Raw genomic sequence first — 23,789 nt, forward strand, 5'->3', positions numbered from 1 at the left:
AATGCCGTGAAAAAATGTACGCACGGTGCGTTCAGGATTAGGACTGATATAGCATATGTCGGCCTAGGCCTAATCAATTGTGTTTTAATATTTGTAGCATTCATATTAGTATATTCTTTTTGCAGGCTACTCTGCTGTTGGCCTTGATAGGGAGATATATTTTTGCTGCCACAAAATATAGTTTAATCTTAGAATATTCTTGCATCTCCCCCTCTTACCAAGCCCATTTCAGTGGACAGCTACAAGCTACAAGAGTTTCGGGAAATGCTCAAAAAATTTTCTCCTTTGTGAGAATGATTGTATGAGCGTGGATCCATCATTATCGGGAAACTAGGCCCAGGTCTGCACCTTAATATGTTAAGGTCTTTGGTAGTCAGAAATCCAAAACTTGTGTATCAAAAAATGGGGTTTATTACATTTTGTGATCCCAAGGCAATGAGTATAAAACATAGATGTTACATTCAAATTAATTATTTGAGATTAAACTTTAATAATCCTTACATTAATCCAGGAACATTAAAGTTCAAATGCACTTAATTAAATCAAACATAACAGCAACAACAATAATAATTAAAAAAAAATAATATTATATATATTTAGGAATACATGGATTAAAACATATAAATACACTTAAAAAAGGACATTTAAAAGACAGACAAGACAATGGACATGTAAGACACTGATGTGAGTAAATACACAGTAGATATATTTTTATACAAATCTGCCATTGTTCCGATAAGGCACACAATCTCAAAACTGCTGTGGCTTAAAATCCTTTTTTCTTCATTAAAACCAATGGTAGCTTTCAGTTATAAATATACAAAAAAGGACACTTTTGGTAGTATAGGCACGTATAACTATGTACAAACTGTATCAAGGCGTTAAAATCTTAACCACAGTCGGCTACAACAGTAGCTATCGATCTGTTTCAACAATTGACTTCTTAAAAAAAAATGTCTCCCTTTGGTTTTTTCGAATTTGTTTTAGATGAGTTGATCATTGTGTGTGTGTGTGTGTGTGTGTGTGTGTATTTGTGTGTGATTGTGTGTGTTTGATTGTTTGATTTTGTGTGATTGTGTGTGTGCATGCTCTACATGGGGGAGGAAGAGAGAGAGTGAGGGCGAGAGAGAGAGAGAGAGAGATCTTCCTGTGATCCAATGGGGGCTCAGGATCCGCCAGAGCCGGATGACCTGCAAGTCTTTTTTTTTGTCTCCTCCAAATCCTTCCAAGGTTTGAGCCAGTGCTTCTGTGATGGCCTTTGGGGTGGGGGTGGTTGAGGGGGGGGGCTCGAGGGTGGTGGTGGTGGGGGAGGTGGTGGTGGTGGTGGTGAAGGGGTAATGCAAGCATCGCCACAAACCAAGTTCCGAACGCTCACCTAACCTACTCGTTGTCGATGTAGTGGTGTGGGTCTCGCGTGGTTCGAAAGCTCAGTCAAAGAACGTTGTACCCAGAGCCACACTGCGTCCCATAATGCACTGGGGGTAGGAATCGTACGGGGGGGGTCGGGTTGGTCAAAGGTCATGAACCGGGGGGTGGGCGGGGACGGGGAGGGTGGCCCCTTATAGGTCCTCGTCGTCCTCGGCCGAACTGAAGCTGCTCCGGCGGCTGCCGTCTTTGGAGCCGTCGTGGGCGTGGCCGGCGTGGCCGTGGGCGTGGCCGGCGGCAGCGGCGGGAGAGCGGGAGGAGAGCAGGGGGTCGGCGCCGAACGGCGACAGCGCGTCGTCCATCAGGATCTCGTCCAGCCGCTGGTGCTCCTCCTCCTTGAGCGTGGCGCCGAAGAAGTCGGTGAAGTGCGACAGCGGGTCGGAGAAGGAGGTGACGGGCCCGTCGCCGTTGATGACCGCCGAGGAGGTGGAGGAGGAGGAGGAGGAGGAGGAGGAGGAGAGGGGCATGGCGCCCAGGCTGGCCAGGCCGTGCTGGAGGTAGTCGGCGTTCATGTCGTCCTGGTAGAGCGGAGGAGGTGGTTGTTGATGCTGCTGCTGCTGCTGCTGTTGTTGCTGTTGTTGTTGCTGTTGTTGTTGCTTGAGGAGGAGAGAGGAGAGCTCTACCGTGGCCATGCTGGCTGACATGTTTCCCAGGCCGTTGGCTCGGGCCTGGATCTCCAGCTCCTGGAGGAGGAAGGAGGAGAAGAAGGAGGAGAAGAAGGAGGAGAAGGAGGAGAAGGTTCATTGTGAGTCACTGTCGTGGACAGAGCTATGATCTGTTGTGATTCTGTCAGATTTTCCATTGATCAACTCTGGAAAAAACCTCCTCCCACACAGACGGCCCAGGGTGTGTCTGGGTGCTTATGAGTTTCACAATCATTTTCGGATTCAGTTTGAACTTTTTCACGACCGCATGTTTCGTCGTCGGAAACATAGACGTCTATGAGTCATGCTTTTCGCGTAAGGATGCGTAACAGATAATGCATAACTGTAAGCATTGGGGATCGAACTGAGTGCCTTTTGGCTGGGAGTCTCTTCACTATCCTGCCCCCCTCCCCGTATTATGAAGGAGGGAGGAGCTATATTCACCTCTCTCTCTCTCTCTCTCTCTTTCTCTCTCTCTCTCTCTCTGTTCGCTCTCTGTTCTCTCTCTCTCTCTTGCTCTCTCTTTATATATATATATATATATATATATTGGTCATTATTAATCAAACGGCAGCCATTTTGGCTCTTTGTGCGCTTTTGTTACCTGCTCTCTATCTTCTATTTCTGTTGACCAAAGGGCAGTCATTCATTTAGGCTGTCGCCACGCCTGGGTTCACCTGCTCTCTATCTCCTATCTTAAACCAAACCCAGGGCAGCCATTTAGTCTCTGGACGCGGGTGTTCACCTGGATCCGGAGCAGCAGCCGGCGGTTGGCCTGCTCCAGCTTCTTCTGCCGGCCGTCCAGCTCCCTGGCGTGGTGCTGCTCCTTCTGCAGCCACTTGATGTACTCCACCGACGCCTTGAGGATGGTGCCTTTGTTCCAGCGCATGTCCCTGTCACCACAGAAGAAGAAACCACCATTTATCTTTTTTTTTTTTTTTAACTCAGACTCTGACTTTTTTTTTTCTTCAAACCTAACCCTCGCGCAAGGTTTTCTCGTCACAATGTTCTCAGCGGGAATTAAACGACACGATAGGCGATTAGAAGAAAGAAAAAAAGAAACGTAATAAACGTCCGAACTCGAAGAGAGACTATCCCCCGCCCCCCCGACGTCGCCTTTCTCTACGACGTGAATTAGAAATGGTGATTTACACAGGACATGTTCATCCCGTTCACCCTCAGATAGGACGCAGCGGCCAGTGAATGGGGCATTTTTTAATAGAATAGTCGAGTGCGTACGAGGAAAAAAAGTCCATTCTCGTAGCCACTTGTTCGGGAAAAATTAATCCTCGAGGAAAATGAAAGGAAAAAAAAACCGAGCAAAGGTAAAAAGAGGAGGGTGGGGGGAAAAGAGGAGGTTGGGGGAGCGGGGGAAACCGGAGAATGGACTTAAGGTGGCAGAGTGCAAGTCATTCATCTTTCTCAGGTATTAAAAAGCGCTGTTTGGGAGTGGGGGACCATAGAAAAAGAAAAAAAAGAAATTGTCCTTTTCCACGAGAGCGGGACACTGCCTCCGATCCGTGCGAACAATCGCTCTTTTTATATTCCGTGTTAATGACACGAAGGCAGCGCTATAACCTTTCATTTAAATCCGAGGCAAAGTTCAATTGAGAAGATGGCCGCCCGATTTCATTACCCGGGCCGGATTACATTGTCGCCGCAAACTTGGAATGATTCAGACGGCGTGGCCGTTGCCCTCTTTGTGTTTTGAACCCTCTCCCCCCGCCCCCCCCGCCCCTCCCTCATCATTCATTCTTTGAGAGCTGGAATTGACAGCAGGGGCTGCGGCGCTACGGAGGTTGTGGCGTTCTTGGGCGGCCGTGCGTGGACGACAATGGCGGACTTAAGTGTGTCCTTTAAGCGCTGGGCCCCGACGGGTCGTTTTTAATTCACTGAACAACACTTTGGAAGTGCTTTTACTATTTTAATTCTTTTTTTTTTTGAGTTTCGTTCGTTTGACGTATTGGTGCACCGTCGTTGTCACGGTGATGGGCCTGGAATCGTTCCCCCGGCTCAGTGGACAATGCCCTCCTTCATGGAATATAGAAATGAATGAGGCGGAGAACGGGGGGACTCACGGGTCGTTTGACTTGGGTATGAGCGTGCCCAGCTCCTTGATCCTGTAGTTGATGTTGTAGCGTCGTCTGCGTTCAACTGGACAGGGTGGAAAGAGAGAGAGAGAGAGAGAGAGAGAGAGAACAGAGAGAGAGAGAGAGAGTGTGGGGGAGGGAGGAGAGGGGGGGTCAGTTGATTGGCTATAGGGTATCCATAACTAATCACTGCGTCGTAAACGGGGACTTGAAAGGCAGCGGCGAGGGGACACTCACTTAAATTATGGTTGTCTTTCTTCTGGCGCTCCTTGGCCGTCACCCTCGGACCGCCCTCTGTGGGTGGAAAGATCCAGAAAGAGGAGCAGATTGATTAGTCGTGCACGGTCAGAATCTTAAAGGGTTATCAGCAGAAACAAAAAACCTCCACAGACACAGTAGTCAGACACACACAGACGCGCACACACACACACACACACACACACACACACATACAGACACACAGGCAGACAGACAATTGGTTATTTTGGGGACAACTCTGACTGGGGTCAACCAAAGTGTGCAGTTTCTCTGTATTAGTCACACACATACATACGCACACACACACACTCACACACACTGAAAGGACCCAGTTTATCCACTGCAGTTTATCAGTAGTGCATTGTGAAACAGTGTGTGTGGGTGTGTGTGTGTGTGTGTCTATGTGTTTGAGTGTGTGTGTGTGTGTTTTAAAAGTATTGAGCCCCATAATTAAGAGAGTTAAAAACTGTCTTCTCAGAGCAGTGAACCAAAAAGAAAATGAAACGAAAATGCCGGTGCATCCATATTTGCATTCACATTCTTCCAAAATTACACAATTAGGGCCCTGAGATTGGATTCCCCAATTTGTCACAGTTGATTCAATCAAGACATTTTCAAACTTTATGTAACAGCCCATTGTCTGCCTCGCACACTCAAAATGAAACATGGTCATTTACTTATTTTCTAATTGAGTATGAAGCGTTCTGTAGGCATCCTTTCTATTTCCTAAACGAATTAGGATCTTCTTTCTGCTTGATGCTTGACAATAATAAGTAACCGTTAAGTCTCAAAGATCCCCTTTATGTTTGGACCGCTGCAATGCAAAACTACACGTTTTCGGGGCATGTAAGCCCGCGCCTCGGCAGGATTTGCGTAGTTCGCTAATACTCGACAACAGTGGCCGGACTGTTGTCCGCACAAATAAACACACACAGACCCTTTTCTTCATTTTACTGTGACTAGTAAATTCACTTAAACGTTTAACGCGTTTGACGCATTAACGCAACACCCCAAAGTGTATTTGACGTTAGCCGGAGATAGAAAAGCATAACGAGGACACCAATATACCAATTTAGTGCCAGTATACAGTGTCTTATAGCCAGGTTCAGATGGCCATTTCATCTCCACAGCCTCTGAACACGCAGCAGCAACATTGGTTTTTAGTTCTGTCATTTAAGACATTTTAGATTTTGAACTTATACTCATGAACTATATTACGTCTACGAATAGTGTTAACTCTATGTAATGTTAAGAAGTGTGATTAATTATTAAAAAATATAATCAGCTTCTAATTTAGTTTTTTAGACTCGACCCCTGACTAAACTATAAGGGCTTTAAGACCAGTACAATCACACTTAGTTAAGTTAAGTTAAAGCTTAACTTCATTTTCAAGTTACATTTCCAACGGAAATGACCAAATAAGGGCCCTTTTAAGGAAGTGTAACAAAGTGAATGTGTGTGTTCGCTATCTTGGTCACTTATTGGAGGAGAGGTTAGTGGAGGAGGGGTTGGTTGAGAAGAGGTTAGTGGAGGAGGGGTTGGTTGAGAAGAGGTTAGTGGAGGAGGGGTTGGTTGAGAAGAGGTTAGTGGAGGCGGGGCTTTCGTACCTTGTTCGCCACCGTAGAGGTCCAGCATGCTGCCACTCAGCGACACCTGGGGAGAGAGAGAGAGCGAGAGAGCGAGGGAGAGAGAGAGATAAAGAGGGAACCAAAGTTAGTTAGTTCATCAAAAGAGGACGCGAGCAAGCACGCACCCCTGAAACCCACAACAGATCCTGTCAATCAAAAAAACAACATTGTTGATGAGCACGGCAGGAAGCTGTCGATGTCGGATCAGTTGAACGACCCCCCCAGGGGAGCAAAGGACGGGGTATTGACAAACATGAGGAAGGGGGATGGAAAGAGTGGCGTAAGCTTGCCCCCCCCACCCCCCCACCCCACACAGGGGGGGGGGATATGTGTCAATGAGTTTGTCAATGAGTGAAACAACAACAGACAAGCATTGTTGTCGTTCGGCTCCTCTCTGCTTTGTAGTTCAAATACATGTTGTAGTTTTTTTGTTGTCACTATTAGCTGACAAGGGCCCACACCACCACCACCACCACCACCAGCCCGGGTCTGAACCCTAACCCCACCACCACCACCCCCCCCCTCCCACAAGAGGCCTAAGTTGAGCTGGCACTGTGCCTTGATCCACTAACACCAGTATTAGCAGAACTCCTCTGCCCCCTTTGAAAGGAGTATTGAGACACACACAGAGAGGCCCTCTGTGTGTGTGTGTGTGTGTGTGGGGGGGGGGGGGGGGGGGGGGTTGTGTGGGTGTGTGGGTGCGTGTGTGTTGGAAATAGCATCCCATTAGATGAAAAGACAAGCTGGGTCAACTGAGCCGTCTCGGAGGGAAAACTGTTTTTGCTACGCTGCCCGGCTGTGTCTCTTCTTCTGCTCTTCCTCGCTGGGAAAAACATGTCCTGGTGCGTTGGATAACGAGGCCTATTCACAGAGCTCGTCGGAGGAATGTGGTGAGATGTGGTGTGCCGATAGATAGGCCATGTGTGTGTCTAATTTCGCATTTATGTCTCTCTGGGAACATACGAAAGAAAATGATTTAAAAAAAAATGTCCGTCATGGACACTATAGCCACGGTCGGTTGATTTGAGTCAGCATGTGAGTGGGGAACGCGCCGGGTACGCTTGTTTTGCGAGAAGGAGATCGGGCTGTTAAATAACACAGATCTCGATAAGAGATGGGGGGGGGGGGGGGGGGGGTCAAGTCATGGGGATGAAAGAGGAGAGGAGATGAGATGAGAGAGAGAGAGAGAGAGATGCAACGACTTGCTGCTATCTGTGCTTGTGCTCTTTTTTTTTTACTTGCGTGGTGTCTTTTTATTCGTATCCTTCTTTTGTTATCTTAACAAGATGGGAAAGAAAGACGTGGTAGGAGGAGGAAGAGGAGGAGGAGGAGGAGATGGAGGCGATGGAGGAGGTGGAGAGAAAAAAAACACTTATTAAAATGAAAGATTGCAACCGTTTGTCCGACTGCACCCATTGTAATCACTTCAATCTCCTGCTCTCGTGTGTGTGTAAGTCGTGTGTGTGTGTGTGTGTGTGTGTGTGTGTGTGTGTGTGGGGGGGGGGGGGGCGTAGCACTGTAATGCATCATACTGTATGACTAATTAGGATGAATTGATCCATTTAAGCACGCTATCATTTTTTCTTTTTCAAGGCAAGCCCATAGGGAGTGTGTGTATTAGGACCCCCACCCCCCCCCCCCCCCACCCTGAACCAGCCACCCACCGTCCAACATCCCATGGCTGAGTAACCCTCCTCATCTCCAGAACCCTTCCATCCATCCTCTGTCAATTATTGTACATCATTCCCGCCATTAATGCACCCTGGTCCGACCTCCCTACTCTGCCTGTCGCTCCATTTGTCCCTGCTCCCTCCTTCGCACTGATCGGACCTTGTCTTTGTCAGTTCGGTGTGTAAACATACCCAGACATGACAATATGGAGGCCGTTTCGGAGCTCCATGCCTGATGACCAACACTGGCGCCTCTATGAACTACATCCAAAATGGACTCTTGTGTGGCGAGCCATCCCAGACGCAGTCTTAGGATTCCAGACATGCATGAATGCGTGAATCACACCACAAATGCTGGTGGCTGCGTGGAAGCTATGTATTTATGTATAGATTTATTTGTTGTAAATTCTTACTGAACTATTTGTATTAGGCCTTAAATGTTGTCATTCTATCTCACCCTCAAATGTAGGCATAACCTCTATGTGAATGTTGTAGCTTTAGCTGGGACAGGGTCAAATAGTTTATAACTCTTATTGTTTTGGCCTACGCTTACATACCGCAGACATCCCTTCATTGTCCTATTGTCAGTCAATATCTAGCACCTTGCTTAAAGACTTTTTATTTCCTAATCTGCATTGTGGGTCTTGAGAAATGTGAGAAATGTGGCTAAGCCTGTACCCCCATACACGTGAACTTTGACTCATCTCAAGCCTTAATCTGACCCCAAACTAAGACAGGGCCCCCTTTTCCCAAGCTAGTCAACCCTGAACGCCGTTTGGATGGAGAACACCCAAATGTTAACGCTAGCGAAAAACCATTGCTTCCCAAAGAATATTCCCCTCAAATAACTCAAAATACATAATAAAAATAAAATACATTTCCCAAATTGTTAACACTTATGCATTGACAATACAGATACTAAAAAACTAAAAAAGCATTTAGTCAGCAAGACTAAAAAGCAGTAAGAACACAATTGTATAGAATATAATGTATACTATATATCATTATATCATTATTATAGTATATCATTGTACTTACATTGCTTTGCATCATGAGGTTCGACTCCATGCAATCCAAGCCGTCATCATTGAAACCGGATTCAAGGCTAATCAGATCATCAATAACTTCATCCATTGGAAACTAAAACAAAACCAAAATAACAGCAAATGAGTTATGAATATCCCCAAAAAGAATTACCAAATGTTCACTGCTGTCCGAGTTTGCCCCCACAGACAGGATGCATCCTAATCTAAGACTTAATCCAATAAAGGACTTAGTTCTCTAACAGAAACGTTTTTTTACTCATGTTTGAGCTCATTGAGGAAACTATAAACACAATCAAATGTTCTTTCTCGGTGAGCAGATAAGGGGGAGAAGCTGATCAATAGACAAGATCACTTTGTTGTGGTGATTAGCGTGAGAGAGTGCTACTGTGTTGAGTAAAAGTAAAGCCTTCATTGAAATGAGAATGAATTGTTGGAACTTCTCAACAGTGGTTGGTAAAACAACAGTGGGTTAAACGTCGATGTGACCGCCGCAGTGGTTAAAGGGCAGCGGGTGGAAAATGGCCTTGCGATGATTCTTATAGTCATGGTTTAGAAATGAAATGTCTGGTAAAGGTGACTGAGATAAGAGGGGGTGGGGGGGTTTGAAAAAGGGAACCACCACTTTTTAGTTGCGGGAGGTCGGGAGTGTTGCCAAATCAATGAAATCCCAAACGCCAAGACAAACGCTTTCTCACTTCTTCTTAACCGACAAAAGTGATACAAGGACGTAGAGAGATCCTGAAGCGTACGGGAGCGGGGGGTGGGGTGGAGAGGGACATAAACAACCGACCAATCAGAATGACGCTCCGCTCACCTCGCTGTCGTGATTGGCCAGCGTGAGCAGGGTGACGGGGCTGTTGGGGTTGCTGCCGTCGCTCAGGGCTGACAGCATGTGCTGCCCGTTCCTCAGGACGGGCATGGCTGCCATTGGCTGGTTGGCCGCGTGGGGGTGGGGCATGGCGGCGGAGGCGGCCATCTTGGAGCCGCCCAGTGTCAGGTACTGCTTCACCTGTTGGCCCTGCGGCGGCGGCGGCTGCTGCTGGTGGTGGAACTTGGAGTTCTCCAGGTGGGTCTGTACCTTGAGGGCGAGAGAGAGAGAGAGAGAGAGAGAGAGAGAGAGAGAGAGAGAGAGAAATGAGCAGGAGTGTGTGTGTGTCTGTGTGTATGTGCACGTTTGTATGTGAGAGAGAGAGAACGAGGGTGTGTGTGTGTGTGTGAGGAAGTTAAAATGCATGTGTGTGTGTGTGTGTGTGTGTGTGCGCACAGGCATGTGTGCATTCCTGAGTGCAAGTGTGTGTGTGTGTGTGTGTGTGTGTGTGTGGGCACTACCAACACAGCTGTGAGGTTTCAGTGGAGCAAAAAGAGATGTGAATTTTACCAAAAATCCAAAACAGAAAAAAATTCAAAGTAGAAGCACGCAGACTATCAGCGAAACGAAACCAAGTAATTTCCACCAATAAATGAGTGATTGAAAGTAACTTCAATAGTTACAGTTGAAGCTATTTACACTAAGTCTGGCCGTAGGCAAGTATTGATTGCAGTATTGATTCATTGAGGTGTTACCGTTACTGTTATTACTAACTGAATCCATATATTTGACTTAAGATCTTGGAAATAATTTTATATCCTATAACGATTACTGCTGTTCACATACTGTTAATTAAAAACAATCCATTCCTCAATTAAATCATTCTAACAAAAAACATACAATGTCAATTTTAACCTTTTAAACAAAGGTTAAGACACGACCAACACAGCACACTAACCTTTTGCAACAAACCAAACAAAGTACTTCAACTTTTTCTGCAAAAGCCCAACAACACAACAACCCATCAAAACAGCATCTTTCTGTCCACTTCCTCCTTACATTAGAAGCTCTGCTGGCGTCCGGCATGCTGTAGTAGCTACAGTCATTTAAGTGTGGCATTCTCAGCAGGGTGGCTTCTGTCTTCGGCTGGTTTAGGGTTTACTTGTCTCTCACTTGTCTCTCGCTGGTTTAGGGTTTACTTGTCTCTCGTCACCCCCGTGTTCTCAGATAGGATCCCAAAGGCGGCGGCGGTGCTGTCCACGTAGACGTGGATGTTGGCGGTCGGCGCGGTGGACCTCAGTGTGCCTGTCCCCTTCCTGGGTTAGGGGTGAGCCTTATAAAGGAGAGGAGCTGGGGGTCCCCAGGGTGAGGTAATTAGGCACAGAGTCTGGGGCAGTCGGGGTCTCTTTTTATCATGCGCAGGGTGGTAATCACTTCAAACAGAGGGACCGTGATCACCCAGGGTTTCATCACTGCAGGACTTTGGCTTTTTAGCCTCTATCACTAATTTGGCAGGACCGCCCCATTCTGCCCGATCGGCCAATCAGAGAGCGGCCTCTGCGAAGGCTCCTTTGCTGGGCCCGGCTCCTGAGGCTATGGCTCGCACAATTGGCCCCTTGTTTTAAATAACTCCCAAGAGAGTGTTTTTATTTGTCTGTTTTCATTCATTCACTGACTGCCAGCAACCTTTTGTCGGGTTTAGTGTCAGCAATGATATGATAATATCAATCTCTAAAGCCTTTGTCGTTCATCGTCTCCCAAGGCACCCCTTCCACCTTTTAATAGATCCTTCACCCATTCAGGTGGTTACAGGTCAGCCCCCAACCTAATGAGCTCCTGTCTCTTTCGCTCTTTCTGTTTCTGTTTCTCTCTCTCTCTCTCTCTCTCTCTCTCTCTCTCTCTCTCTCCCGCTCTCTCTCTCGCTCTCTCTCTCTCTCTCTCTCTCTCTCTCTCTCTCTCTCTCTCTCCCTCTCTCTTTTGCTCTCTTGCTCTCTCTCTCTCTCTCTCCCTCTCTCTCTCCCGCTCTCTCTCTAACTCCCAGGCATACATGACATTATTTCACATTTGTAATTGTTGTAGATTGCTGGCACGTTGTGCCAAATTATTTTTCAGTTTGAGTTCATTGCAGTCCACAACCGTTAAATAGACGGGAAGACAGAGCACTTTGTTCAGGCAGGAATACAGTTGTGTGACAGTTCCAACTCAAACGTCACAGGTGCCATGATTATTTATTATTATATTAACCTTTCTGTCAGGTTCGGGTCAAATCTGACCAATTTCCTACTTTCATCAATCAAAAATATTGTGTTTTACATTTTATTGTCTCAAGGCCTTATGATATCCTCCACACTAGGCATTTGAACATATACAATCACCACTTTCATTGAATTTTGAGTGGTTTAGTCAACTTTGTAACACCTGTGGTGTTCCAGGTCAAAAATGACCGCCATATGAAATGAATGGGTGAACCTAGATTGTGTTCATCCATCAGATAGTACACGACCACAAATCCACCACCACCACCGCACGCACACACAATTTCTGTGTCTATTCTTTGTATATTCACTGCAGTTATTCATGTAAACCAGTAGTCTGAGACATTGTTTACAGCTTAAAGGGAAGTTTAATCAAATTTGGTGATGATCAATGTTTCTTGTGTGTTAATGTAAGAGCAGTAAACAGTAAAAACAGGCCGGTCAAATTTGACTTCCCATACTTCCAACTGCCGCGGTTCTCCCCTGATATCCCCTTAACTAGCGGGAATATTGTCGTTTTAATTTACCAAAGTGTCAAAGCACTTCACTTGAGATTACAAAAAAAAAGAATGTGCTAGCTGCCCACAGTGCAGCCTTCTCAAACAGACGACACTTTACAGCCTTTAGTGATTTATATTTATTTAGAGTTTGAGGCTTTGATATCAAAAGCTCGGCATTGATCCAGATGCGGTTAACATCTGCAGGGCCTGAATAAAACCCTGAAGACTTCCCATAGTCCTGAACTTGTCAACGCCGGCCACCACTGCCACCACTACACAACCAACAACCAACAACCACACTTCCACCACTACACAACCAAGACCCACACTGCCACCACTACACACCCAACACCCCCCATTGTTTCTGGGGGTGGGGGGTGGGGGGGGGACAGACAAGATGTTCAGTGTTGTTGGGGGCCCAAAAACATTTTTGTCTACGGAGGAAAAGACAGAGAGAGGTGGGGGGCTGACAGAATAGTGGATACCAGCACTACCACACCGCCATGCCATCGTCACATCTGTGTGATTGTGTGTGTGTGTGTGTGTGTGTGTGTTCGTGTGTATATGTGTGTGTTTTTGTGTCGGTTTGCGTGTGTGTGTGTGTGTGTGTGTGTGTGTGTGTGTGTGTGTGTGTGTGTGTGTGTGTGTGTGTGTGTGTGTGTGTGTGTGTGCGTGCATGTGTATGCGTGTGTGCTAAGTTTGCATGTGTTTGTATCTTGCATGTATGTGCATCTGTGTGTGTGTGTTTGTGTGTGTGTGTTTGTGCGTGCATGCGTGCGTGTGTGTGACAGTGGATTATCCTGATCTCTCCTCTCACTCTACTGTAAACGCCGGAGACGCGCTCGTTAGCCGCTTAACGAAGCCTGATTCAATTTGAGAGGTAATGGTGCTCCTGCACCACAGCTCGCCGGCACAATGGCCTGGGTTGTGTACCGGCCAACGGGAAGATGTAATTTACGGAGATGTTCCACGCAAAAAAGGAGGACAGGACCGAGACGCAAATAGGAATCCACCGTTCAAAACCCGGAGACACAGATTGCAACAGACTTTGGAATCTGTGTTATTTTTGAATGTTGTTGTTTGTTTTCTACTTTTAGATATCACTCATTTCACTCACATCTGTTTTTAGTCATTTGTTCTTCGCTATTTATACAATTGTCTTACCAAAATAGCTAATCAGATTAAAGTTTCAGTTCAGTTTCCTAAACATCTGCCTTTTGCTGTTCCGAAGTCAAGTAGGGACAGAATGTGTCATGGAACAAAGTTTGCTACAACTTGACATCAGTGGTGATTGGCCAAAAGCTCAGGGTACAGATGAGTGGTCCCTTAGTCATCGCTGCCTGAAAGAAGGTAAACTCAAATACCTCAAGGCCCAGAGACCAGCTGTGTGCTGCTGACTTAAATTGCAATATTTAAGCCACTAAAACGAGGAATGTCATGGACATGATACACAACTCCAACCTCTCTCTCTCTCTCTCTCTCTCTCTCTCTCTCTCCCTTTATCTCTGTGTATGGTCTTTCCTATTTCACCCATCCATCTGTTGCCCAACACATGTGCTGTGATGGGGTCTTCTGTGATGCTCATTCACTGATGTCCTTATCTGCGTTAACGTGCGTAAAGGCAGAAACACAAAAAAGCCACGTGCAGCACAAACGTACACACACAAACGCACACACACACACACACAAACGCACACACACACACACACACACACACACACACACACACACACACACACTCTCCTTCCAGCCATATATCCGAATGGCGAGACAGAGAGAATGCAGATATAATGGTTGTAGGAAAGTCTACATCAGATTCAAAGCATGAAAAAACACATTCTAATCTTGAACATCATGAGTAGGAAAAGAGGAAAACTATATAACGGGGGATATCCTGTCGGCCCTACTCGCTAAATATCAACCAATCAACTAGGTTTCGAATATATAAGTATATTTAAAACGAAATACATAAACTCCACCTTAATCCCCTCCTTCAAAACTTGTTTATGTTTGTCGATCTCATTTTGACTGTATAACAAGCGCGTACAAAATAAAGGTTGTTTTCATACATGTAGCTAGAAGATGTATCTCAGAGCGGGCTCAGAGTTTGACTTCCTAGCGAAGTGCCAAAGTGTTCCCCCTGAGCGGAGAGCGGTTGCCTCACACGGTTTCACTCTTGCACAAGTTCTCCTTTCACTTCACCAAAATAAGAAAGAAAGAAAATCCTTAGACCTTATGAAACACCCGTTGGCGTCTACCAGTAAACAGAAAGCCAATAGAACCGAGCGTGTGAACTTTTACTTCTGTCGACGCACAAACTCTACAACTTTCCTCCGCAGCAGCAGCAGATCGCCTCCTGCGGCTTTAAAGACGCTCTCTGTCCCAGTGGCAGCGCGGCTCTGTATCTAAGAATGCACCGACGGGACGAGTCAGGGACAAGACGTTGCTTCACGCTCGCCGGCTCATTCCGGCTCATTCTGCTGAGTGTGCGGAGCGGCGCGACGGCGGTCACCACACAGAGCAGATTGTGAAACGGGGCTGGATAAGAATGGAATAGCGGAGTGATTCACCGCGCCCGGGCACCACAGTGGCCTCAGTCAGTGTGGCTCCGGTGATGACCCGGTCGTCTGTGCCCGGGTACACCAAGGTATGCCCAGAAGACGGGAGGATGCTTTTTTTTTTGGTGGGGGGGGGGGTTGTGAATGGAAACACAACACTAAGCACTTGCTTGCTCCGACACGGAATATGCACATACACACATTTGGCACACACACACACACACACACACACACATATATACACATATGTACGTACGCACATACTAACACACTGACACACGCACACACATGCAAAGACGTATGCATGCATACAGAAACACACACACACACACACACACACACTCACACACACACACACACACATGCAAAGAGGTATGCATGCATACAGAAACACACACACACACACACACACATGCAAACACATACGCACACACACACACGTGTGCCTCTCCAGCCTCTCCTCCTCCGCCGCCCCCCTTACCTGTAGCAGCTGGACCTCCGTCAGGGTGACCACCTTCACCACCATGTGACTCATGGCTCCCCGGGGTGCTGGAGGGTGAATGAGGGGGAACGGGGGGGGGGGGGGGGGGGGGAGGGGGGGCGCGGCGGCGCGGCGGCGCGGCGGCGGCGGCGACGATGCTGCTAACGCTATGGCTAACACTATGGCTAACACAAAGCTAACGCTGACGTCCTCCAGACCGGAGAGAGGAGTGCAGGGAGCAGAGAGGAGAGGAGCTGCAGAGGTTTGGGCAGAAGTGGCAGAGAGGAGAGAAGAGGAGGAAAGACACCTCAGCGTATAGGGGAAGTGCACCGGCCACTTCCTTTGTGCACGTTCCTGCGTGCGCTGTGTGTTTATGCGTGGCCGTTCGTCTGGTGTCACTAAAATGCCTGACAGAAGCAGAATTCCAGATATCTGTTGGGTTAAAGGTGTGTGTGTGTGTGTGGGGGGGGGGGGGAGGGGGGGCATGTGTGTGTGTTTTTGCATCTGTTTTTGTGTGTGTGTGTGTGTGTGTGTGTGTGTGTGTGTGTGTGCGTGTGTGTGTGTGTGTGTGTGTGTTCCCCTGTGTTTGCATGTGCGTGTGTGTGTGTGTGTGTGTGTGTGTGTGTGTGCATGTTTATTTGTGTGTGTGTGTGTGTGTGTGTGTGTGTATTCGGTGTGCGTGCGTGCGTGTGTGCGTGTGTCTCTGGTGTGTGTGTGTGTGTATTCGGTGTGCGTGCGTGCGTGTGTGTGTGTGTGTGTGCGTGTATGTGTCTCTGGTGTGTGTGTGTGTGTGTGTGTGTGTGTGTGTATTCGGTGTGCGTGCGTGCGTGCGTGCGTGTGTGTGTGTGTGTGTCTCTGGTGTGTGTGCTGGTAGTTGACAGTCACTTGGTTCCTGCCAGTGGATCACCACACTTTCCTGCCGCCACAGAATCCAGCCCAGCTCAGCACATACTCACAACGTATCTGCGTGACAGACACTTCCCAGAGGAAGCTCTTTCAACTACACCAGCAAACCCTATTATTGTCTTAACCGAAAGACGAAAAAATATATATTTATTGTCACTTAGTCTATACCCGCTTGAAACAAAAAGTATTTTTCTCCAAAAACTGGGGAATAAAATCTGTGGGTGCGATGGGGAAAATACATCTTTTTTTGTTTGGGTTTATGTTCAAGTTTGCTCCGTCAAATAAAAAGTTCACTCAAAGTTACACTTTGGGTGAACTCAAGACTTTATTTCAGATCAAATGAGGATTCTGTTAAACTTTTTTTTTAATTCTTGATTAATTAGTCTACAATACTCTAAATAGTGGAAACACTGTCATCCAGGCAAAAGCTCAGGGCAGATAAGCACACACAGCATTTCAGGGTTGACCTTAGCTGTCCTCACTTCAACTGAGGACACACAGAGCCAAGATAAAAACCTTCCTCTTTGTCAAACCTAAAATGACTTATGGTATACTAAGATACACACACACACACACACACACACACACACACATACACACACACACACACACACACACACACACACAATCTATTGACCTCAGGCAGTCCCAGTTGTAGATAACAAACAGAAGCTGTGATTCTAAACCTAGCGTTTCTTCGATAACTGGACTTGGAAATGGACTAATTATCTTACATTCCACTACTTTGACCGAAACGAGTTAAGCTAATCAAAGAATCTACTTCATACAAAAGCATGGTGGTACCTTAAAATAAATTGTCACCTTGCCGTAAAACACATATAGGCCCCATATAATTAAGTTGGGGGAATTAAAGGAAATTGTCTCAAACGCTAACCCAAACACATGACCACCACATCCATCCCTCCCCTAACCCAATCTCTAGATTAACCCTAAATCTAGCCTAACCTAATCTTGCCTAAACACCAACTAGGGCATATCCTTCCTTCACCCAACCGTAACCTAACCCTTACCACAGTCTAACCCTAACCCTAGCCTAAACCAAGCCTCACCCTAGCCTATCCATAGCCTCACCATAACACTATTCCTAACCCCAACTTTACCATGACCTTGGCCTAGCCCTAACCTTAGTCTAACCCCAGCCTAACCCCAAACCTAACTTTTACCTAACCCTTGTCAAATTTCAATTATAACACCTTACCCAAACCCACCCTTGAGAATAATTCAAAACCCCAGTGCCCATATCTCACTTTATACCAACTGAACTACTGAAACTTTCGACCCCATTTCCAAATCTGTCAACCAAACCAAAAAACCTAATGTTGCTTTTTGTAATTCAGTGTGTTACAGCATCCACACAAACGTGAAGTCTATGGAAAACAAACGTTTTAAAAAGTTTAAAGTTAGCATCCTAATTGCTGCAGAAGTTTTGAGCTGTAATTTGTGGACCGAAACCTCATATTTTATGGGGTTTTATGGCATCCTAGTAAACGCTACCTGAGTCTTTGAACTCTGGCCGATGCTCCGCTTTTCATGTGCGGTGCTTCTGCCTATCCCCTGAGTGTCCGAGGCGGCATTTATAGATCAGTACATCTTGGGGGGAAAAAAAGAGTCCAGCACCCCCTCACTTCTCCAGTTCCTGTTTATTTGATGTACTTCCTGTTTCTTTGATGTTTTACGCACGTTTCTACACACTCACCAACAATAATCACCTAATAATCACAACACAAGGAATTCCCATGTAGTCGTCTGCCATTTTGGGATTGAGACGGGGGTGGGGGTGGGAGGGCTCGGAGAGCTCACCTTTGTTAGTCCCTCCGCACGCTATCTTTTATACATCAGGGACCCATTGTAAGAGTGGGCCTGCTTCTGAGACCGACACTTCAAAGTGTGACTCCCACATCTGAGGGCTGTTTTATCCTGCCAGAAGACGGAATGCATAATGGAGACGGCACCACTACCACCACTGCACTTTTAATGGCTTCTTGATTTATGAATTAAATATGGCCACCATTTTAACTGGATTACATGTGGATGTGAACTTGTGCGAAACGCGGGTGAACCCAGGTGAACCCCTGTGTGTGTGTGTGTGTTGTGTGTGTGTGTCTGTCTGTCTGTCTGTCTGTCATAAATGCACTCCACATTTTTTTTAAATTGTAATAAATGTAAAAAATTCATTTGGTTGTTTATTTAGCGTTAGCAATTTCAAATCAAATATATCGTTGTGGCCAGATCGTGGAAAAGGAGGTATGAACTGGTAGAGAGGATCCCTTTCATTGAGATCCAGTTCTGCACAGACTATTCTGGTCTAAATCAATAACCACGTTATCCACGGTTGACTTTCAAGCTAGCTGGGCTAGACGCCGCCCGTTCCCAGGTCCCTGTCACACGAGCAGAGTTGCATAACAATCTCCAGTCCCTCTGAACACGTCATGGAGAGGTAGAGAGGTAGACAGAGAGAGAGGGAGTGAGAGAGAGAGAGAGAGAGAGAGAGAGAGAGAGAGAGAGAGAGGGAGAGATGGAGGGGAGAAGGAGGTGGAAGGCAGCAAAGGAGATGCAATTAGTTAAAATGAACTAATGTGATTTTTGCTCTAAATCAATTAGGACACATCGCACTCTCTCTCTCTCTCTCTCTCTCTCTCTCTCTCTCTCTCTCTCTCTCTCTTTCTGAGGGCTGAGCTCTTTACAAGGACACCATACACAGAGAGGGAGAGGGGGAAAGAGAGAGAGATAGGGTTGGGCCTCCACACATACTCACACGCACCGAAACCCCCACCTAACGTTACCTACCACATTACGAATTTCGGCCAAAGATCAGAGGTCAGACACAGGCATTTGCTAGCACGCAGAGGTATTGTGTGCAAGAGACGGCGGTATTGTGTTCCCACTTAAACACTGGCGAAGATGTTGCGCAGGTGCATATCTTCACCTTGAACTCTGATTAGATTTGCTCAAATCACTTCATCACTTGTATCTAACGTGACCTACTGTAAAAAGTCAGGGTCATGGATCATGAGGAATCTAACCCAGTGCCTTCTATATGTGGAGTTGAAACCCTTACGCTGTCCTGCTTAACCTATATGGTGATATAGGAAATATGAATATGAGTGGGTTGAGAGTGTGTTTGTGGTTTGTATTCAATCTGCAAGTTTTTTGGCAAGTTTTTTTAAGAAGGTTGTGTAGGTCAATGCCGATGCTGTTCTTGTTGGGCATGTCAAGAATTTGCCACCACAGATTCACGGCTTGAACGCTTTGACACGTTGAAATGGGAGATTTCAGCGTGGTAGATGATGTTAGTGTTGTCAATGTCTCCATGACTTGGACTGAGATAATGGATTATTAGAGACTGATAGACGTGTCCAGAAACAAGGTGCCATCTTTTGACACACTTTATTTTATATTTATATTTTTACTTATATTTTACTTATATTTTTACTTGATGTGAATAGCAAAATTACCACTAACATCAGTTATTGAAAGGTAATAAGCAATTGTATTTCACTTTTGCGTATTGCGCTTTTAATACAAAAATGTAACGGTTGTAAAACTACATACTTACATACATACTTATGATTATATATTTCAATTCATTAACAGAATAACATAAACCACAAATGCAAAACATAAAATAATTTACATACATTTTTATATATATATATATATATATAAACTCATATAAAACCATATAAGACCATATTCAGGGTCAAAAACTGACCCTATTATGTTATAATAAATTAAATAATTAAATAAACCTGAATTTTACTTGTACTTCTTTAGAAGAGAATTAAGAAGAGATTAAACAGATTAGCCAAAATACGTTGTTTAAGTGCGTCATAATGTCACACACGTAATCCATTTATCCTTCATCTCTCTACTTGCACGTCTGTCTGAAAGTAAGAGAGGAGATGTTTGATAAGGTTGTACAGCATAGGTTTATTTGTTCAAAACTATTTAGTTACTAAGTTACTGTGTATTTGCCTAAAATGACCGTCCAAGGTTAATTTATGAAAGCCTCAACATTTTTAATCTGAAATTTTTTTCCAACAGAATTGTGGCTTATTTTGTCCCTTAAAATCAATTCTTCAATTATTTAGTCTTTTATTATCAAGTGACCATTGATTACAAAATCAAATTGTCCATAGATAGTAACACAAAAGGCCAAAATAACTTTGGGCTAACTCAACAATGTTAAAATTGGAACATTTTTTCATGCAGTTTAATAATGATCGATCGTCCGGTATAATTAACTCAATTCTACTTCCCCAACCGCAACCACAAATTCAGCAGGCCTCTCTTAATCATAAATTAATCAGCAGTCAAATATTTATTTTAATAAATGGAAAAACAAAAACAGATCCGCTGTGGAGTACAAAGTGGACAGTGTAGTACATTCACATGCATCCCTGCCAGCCAGCATCTCAACCACTCATATCTCCCTTGGCATTCAGGACTCATGATCCACTCCTGCCCAGAACATAAAAAATAAAACATATATTTATATATACAACAAATTCCCACTATCATAAACTCTTTCTGACTCTCATGTCAGTTGCTATATCTCGCTGAAAACTGAAATTAGGTTACCTTAGTTAAAGAAACAAATTAGACATTTAGTATAACATGTTTGCATTGGGTCTCGGCCTCCGAGACAATTTAATCAGTTAACCGCATTTGCAAGCCGTGTGTGCTATAATACAACCAACATTGAGAGCTGGTGGCTAGTAGGGTGGGACTGTTCACAAAATCCAGTTTGGTTAAGGTCACAGTTTTGGGGACATGGTTTTCGGTTAGGTTAGGTTTGTTTTTGTTAAAGCAAGGGGATGATGTGATAAACAATTAAAACCCTCATTATTGCCAATTTCAACATGCGTTACACTTAGTCCCTGCCTGGGGGGTAGGACTTTCCAAAATTACAGGAACTTTGGGGGTGGGTCTTGCAACGCTGAATATCGTTGATTTGATTTTGAGACGTTTATTTCAGCCATTTCAAAATATGCATCCAGGGTTGAATCAATCTGTCCATTTCACTGTCGCAAATCTTTTTGTAAACGGAAGCATATTCCCGGTGTAACTGACGTACTCAGTTGACGCGGTTTTATTGGTCAGATTTTTTTCTGTGTTTATTGCTTTTTCATGTATTTTACTCTTTATGTGCCTGATGTGCAGGACATAAATTTGGCTAACTTTCGAGGGTCTATAGACCGTGTTTGAAATGCAGAGAACAAGGGGCTGAGGTAACCTTCTAGTCCCTTGAAATATAGTTCCTGGGACTAAAAGTATTTTGGTTTTGTAAATTTGGTTTGAAAACCCAAATTAACATTCTCGGCTGCAAGACGAGATCTATTTGCAATTACAATATCCCCTGCTGTAGAGGACACTCTCCAGACGTACCTGGAAACTACACTTCATCCCTGCCTACAGAGAAGTTTCACCGGGTACCGTAACTACGGCATAAAACCTTTCTGCCAATACGTTTATTGAAGGGCTTTTCTGCGCATGCCTTTTTGACTGAAATCTGTGAGGCAAATGAAAATAAATAAATCAGGGAAGCGTTGGGACATAGTCATATTTCCGAATGAGTAAACAGCCAAGCGATAGTTCCACTTTTAGCATTTAGGGGTCAGGACAGTCTAGAAGAGACAAGAGTGTTCTGCTCCCAACCAAAAGCTTATGGGTTCAATCCCCAGGGCGAAGGCTCTGTAGGCATCACAGAGGAGGACAGTGATTGATGATTTAGTAGTGAATATATTATTATATAATATATCTAAACTCAAAAAAAGAACATTTTTATAATAGAGTCAATACAATTGGAAGACCGACTCTAGTTGTTTTTTCTGGCCTAAAGATTGGGATTTATTTTAAAAGTTTTGAATCTAACTTGAACATATGAATTCATGTCCCCAATATGAAGCAGAGTGAGGCTTCTCTTCCTACAGTCACCTTCCTCCTCCCTCCCTCCCCCTCTCCCTCCCTCCCTTCCAACAATGTCCTCAGTCAGTAGGTCTACATCCAGAGTAAGGAGCTCAATGATCTGATTACACCCGGTCTCCGCAACCTCAAATACACTTAGAAGTTAAAGTTTACTAAAAATAAAATAAAGCCCTGGAACAAACACTCAGCCCATTACCTTACACTTTATCGTGACAGAATCCCTAATGTGGTTAAAGATAAATGTCACAGTTTGCAGTGTCTAGTGATAATTAATGTGTATGTGAGTAAACAGAAGTAGTGTTGTTACTACTGTGGTGATGATGACAGTTGTAAAATACCCTTTTCTCATAATTGTATTTTATAAGCTTTATTTGATCCATCATGAAGCAACAAAATTGCATTTTGTTATACTGATTCAAAATCTTTCGAAGGAAATGTTTTTTTCAACAAAATAAGTTAGCAAACTAATCAGTTATATAATCGAACTTCACCACCACACCAAAAACCAATGTGTCATAGGAGCCACACAGGTTCAGAAATAATTTGTTAATTTGTTGTCACACGCATATTTAATATTGCTTACCTGTTATTTAACTTAGGTCTGTTAAAGGTGCTGTAGGTAAGACCCCTCCCTCTCTGCCCCCCCCTACAATTCTCCACCATTGAGAAGACATGCACCTGTGATTGACAGGTGATGTATTGCCTGAAGCAATCAGAGCAGAGATGCCCAACAATATACAATATTGTAAATATGATAAATATTGCTTTCATAAATATAGTTCTTTTTTTTTACTGAAGTTGTCTTTTTTAAGCTTTTTAAAAGCTTAAAGAACATCAAGGTGTGTGCGAATGAATGTAACTGTGCAAATGGGGGAGGCAAAAAGCTTGTCTGGGAAGGCATTAGGCAGTGGAAATCATGAGGCAATGTCAGATATGCCTGACCTCTGAGTGAATACTGTCAGAATCAAGTTCATTCATTTGCTAAGGGCCATTATGGCAATGTTGTCCCCAGACTTTTGTTGTCTGAATTATTACAATATTGCCAGTATAATTAGTTTGTAGCTAATGTTATTTGTATTCCAAGGTCACTGTTTCAGTTGCGTTGGTCCTCTGGTTGCCACTGCCTGCCTGTGACGACTAAAAGGCACTTAGATCAACAAAGACGCCTTTCATAGTTTTACAACATGTGCGTGACTTATAGAGTAAAAATGTTATTTTGGTCCGAGTGTATTGCTTATGCATAGCCCAATGCACCTTTAAAATCATGTTCATGTGGCATTATCATACACACATAATGTTATCATAGTTGCTGTGTTCAGTGCTGTGATAAAATGCATTATAAAACGGGTGGCTTAAATCAAGCAATCTGATTGGTTCCTAACTGTTGTATAATGAGCGTATACACACAGCTATGACGCCCATTCAGTTTACAGAGTTCCGGATCACTCCGCGCCTAACTTGAACTGTTGTTCATTATATATAAAAGCAATAGCATAGCACACTGAAGCCTAAAAATATGTTGATTGATGGAGATGGTGGAAATATTGTAAAGCAATAATCACACAGTGAGT

At 44.7% G+C, this 23,789-nt stretch overlaps 1 protein-coding gene across 2 annotated transcripts; it reads right to left on the reverse strand.

Annotated features, from left to right (window-relative positions):
- Positions 1 to 1,325: 1,325 nt before the first annotated feature.
- tfec (transcription factor EC) lies at positions 1,326 to 15,418 on the reverse strand. Of its 2 annotated transcripts, none has more exons than XM_084490530.1 (8): positions 15,364 to 15,418; positions 9,576 to 9,839; positions 8,754 to 8,855; positions 6,025 to 6,070; positions 4,397 to 4,453; positions 4,148 to 4,223; positions 2,815 to 2,962; positions 1,326 to 2,108 (listed from the first exon to the last, which is right to left on the reverse strand). In XM_084490530.1, exons 1-8 carry the CDS (start codon positions 15,415 to 15,417, stop codon positions 1,560 to 1,562), a joined length of 1,296 nt encoding a protein of 431 aa, XP_084346656.1. In that variant the 5' UTR covers position 15,418; the 3' UTR covers positions 1,326 to 1,559. The 2 variants fall into 2 exon arrangements, with proteins under 2 accessions (XP_084346656.1, XP_084346655.1); XM_084490529.1 differs by lacking the exon at positions 15,364 to 15,418 and adding an exon at positions 10,629 to 10,993.
- Between the last annotated feature and the right edge of the window lie 8,371 nt (positions 15,419 to 23,789).

This window comes from Micromesistius poutassou (genome assembly GCF_964030765.1).
Source record: "Micromesistius poutassou genome assembly, contig: SCAFFOLD_610, whole genome shotgun sequence".
Classification (NCBI taxonomy): Eukaryota; Metazoa; Chordata; class Actinopteri; order Gadiformes; family Gadidae; genus Micromesistius; species Micromesistius poutassou.

Excerpts from the sequence above, each read along its gene's own strand:
- tfec (XM_084490529.1), bottom strand. The coding sequence starts at position 10,688 with ATGCCACACTTAAATGACTGTAGCTACTACAGCATGCCGGACGCCAGC. Across the intron at positions 2,963-4,147 it reads ATACCCAAGTCAAACGACCC|GGACATGCGCTGGAACAAAG; the intron begins GTGAGTCCCCCC and ends CTGTGGTGACAG. Across the intron at positions 2,109-2,814 it reads GGCTGCTGCTCCGGATCCAG|GAGCTGGAGATCCAGGCCCG; the intron begins GTGAACACCCGC and ends TTCCTCCTCCAG.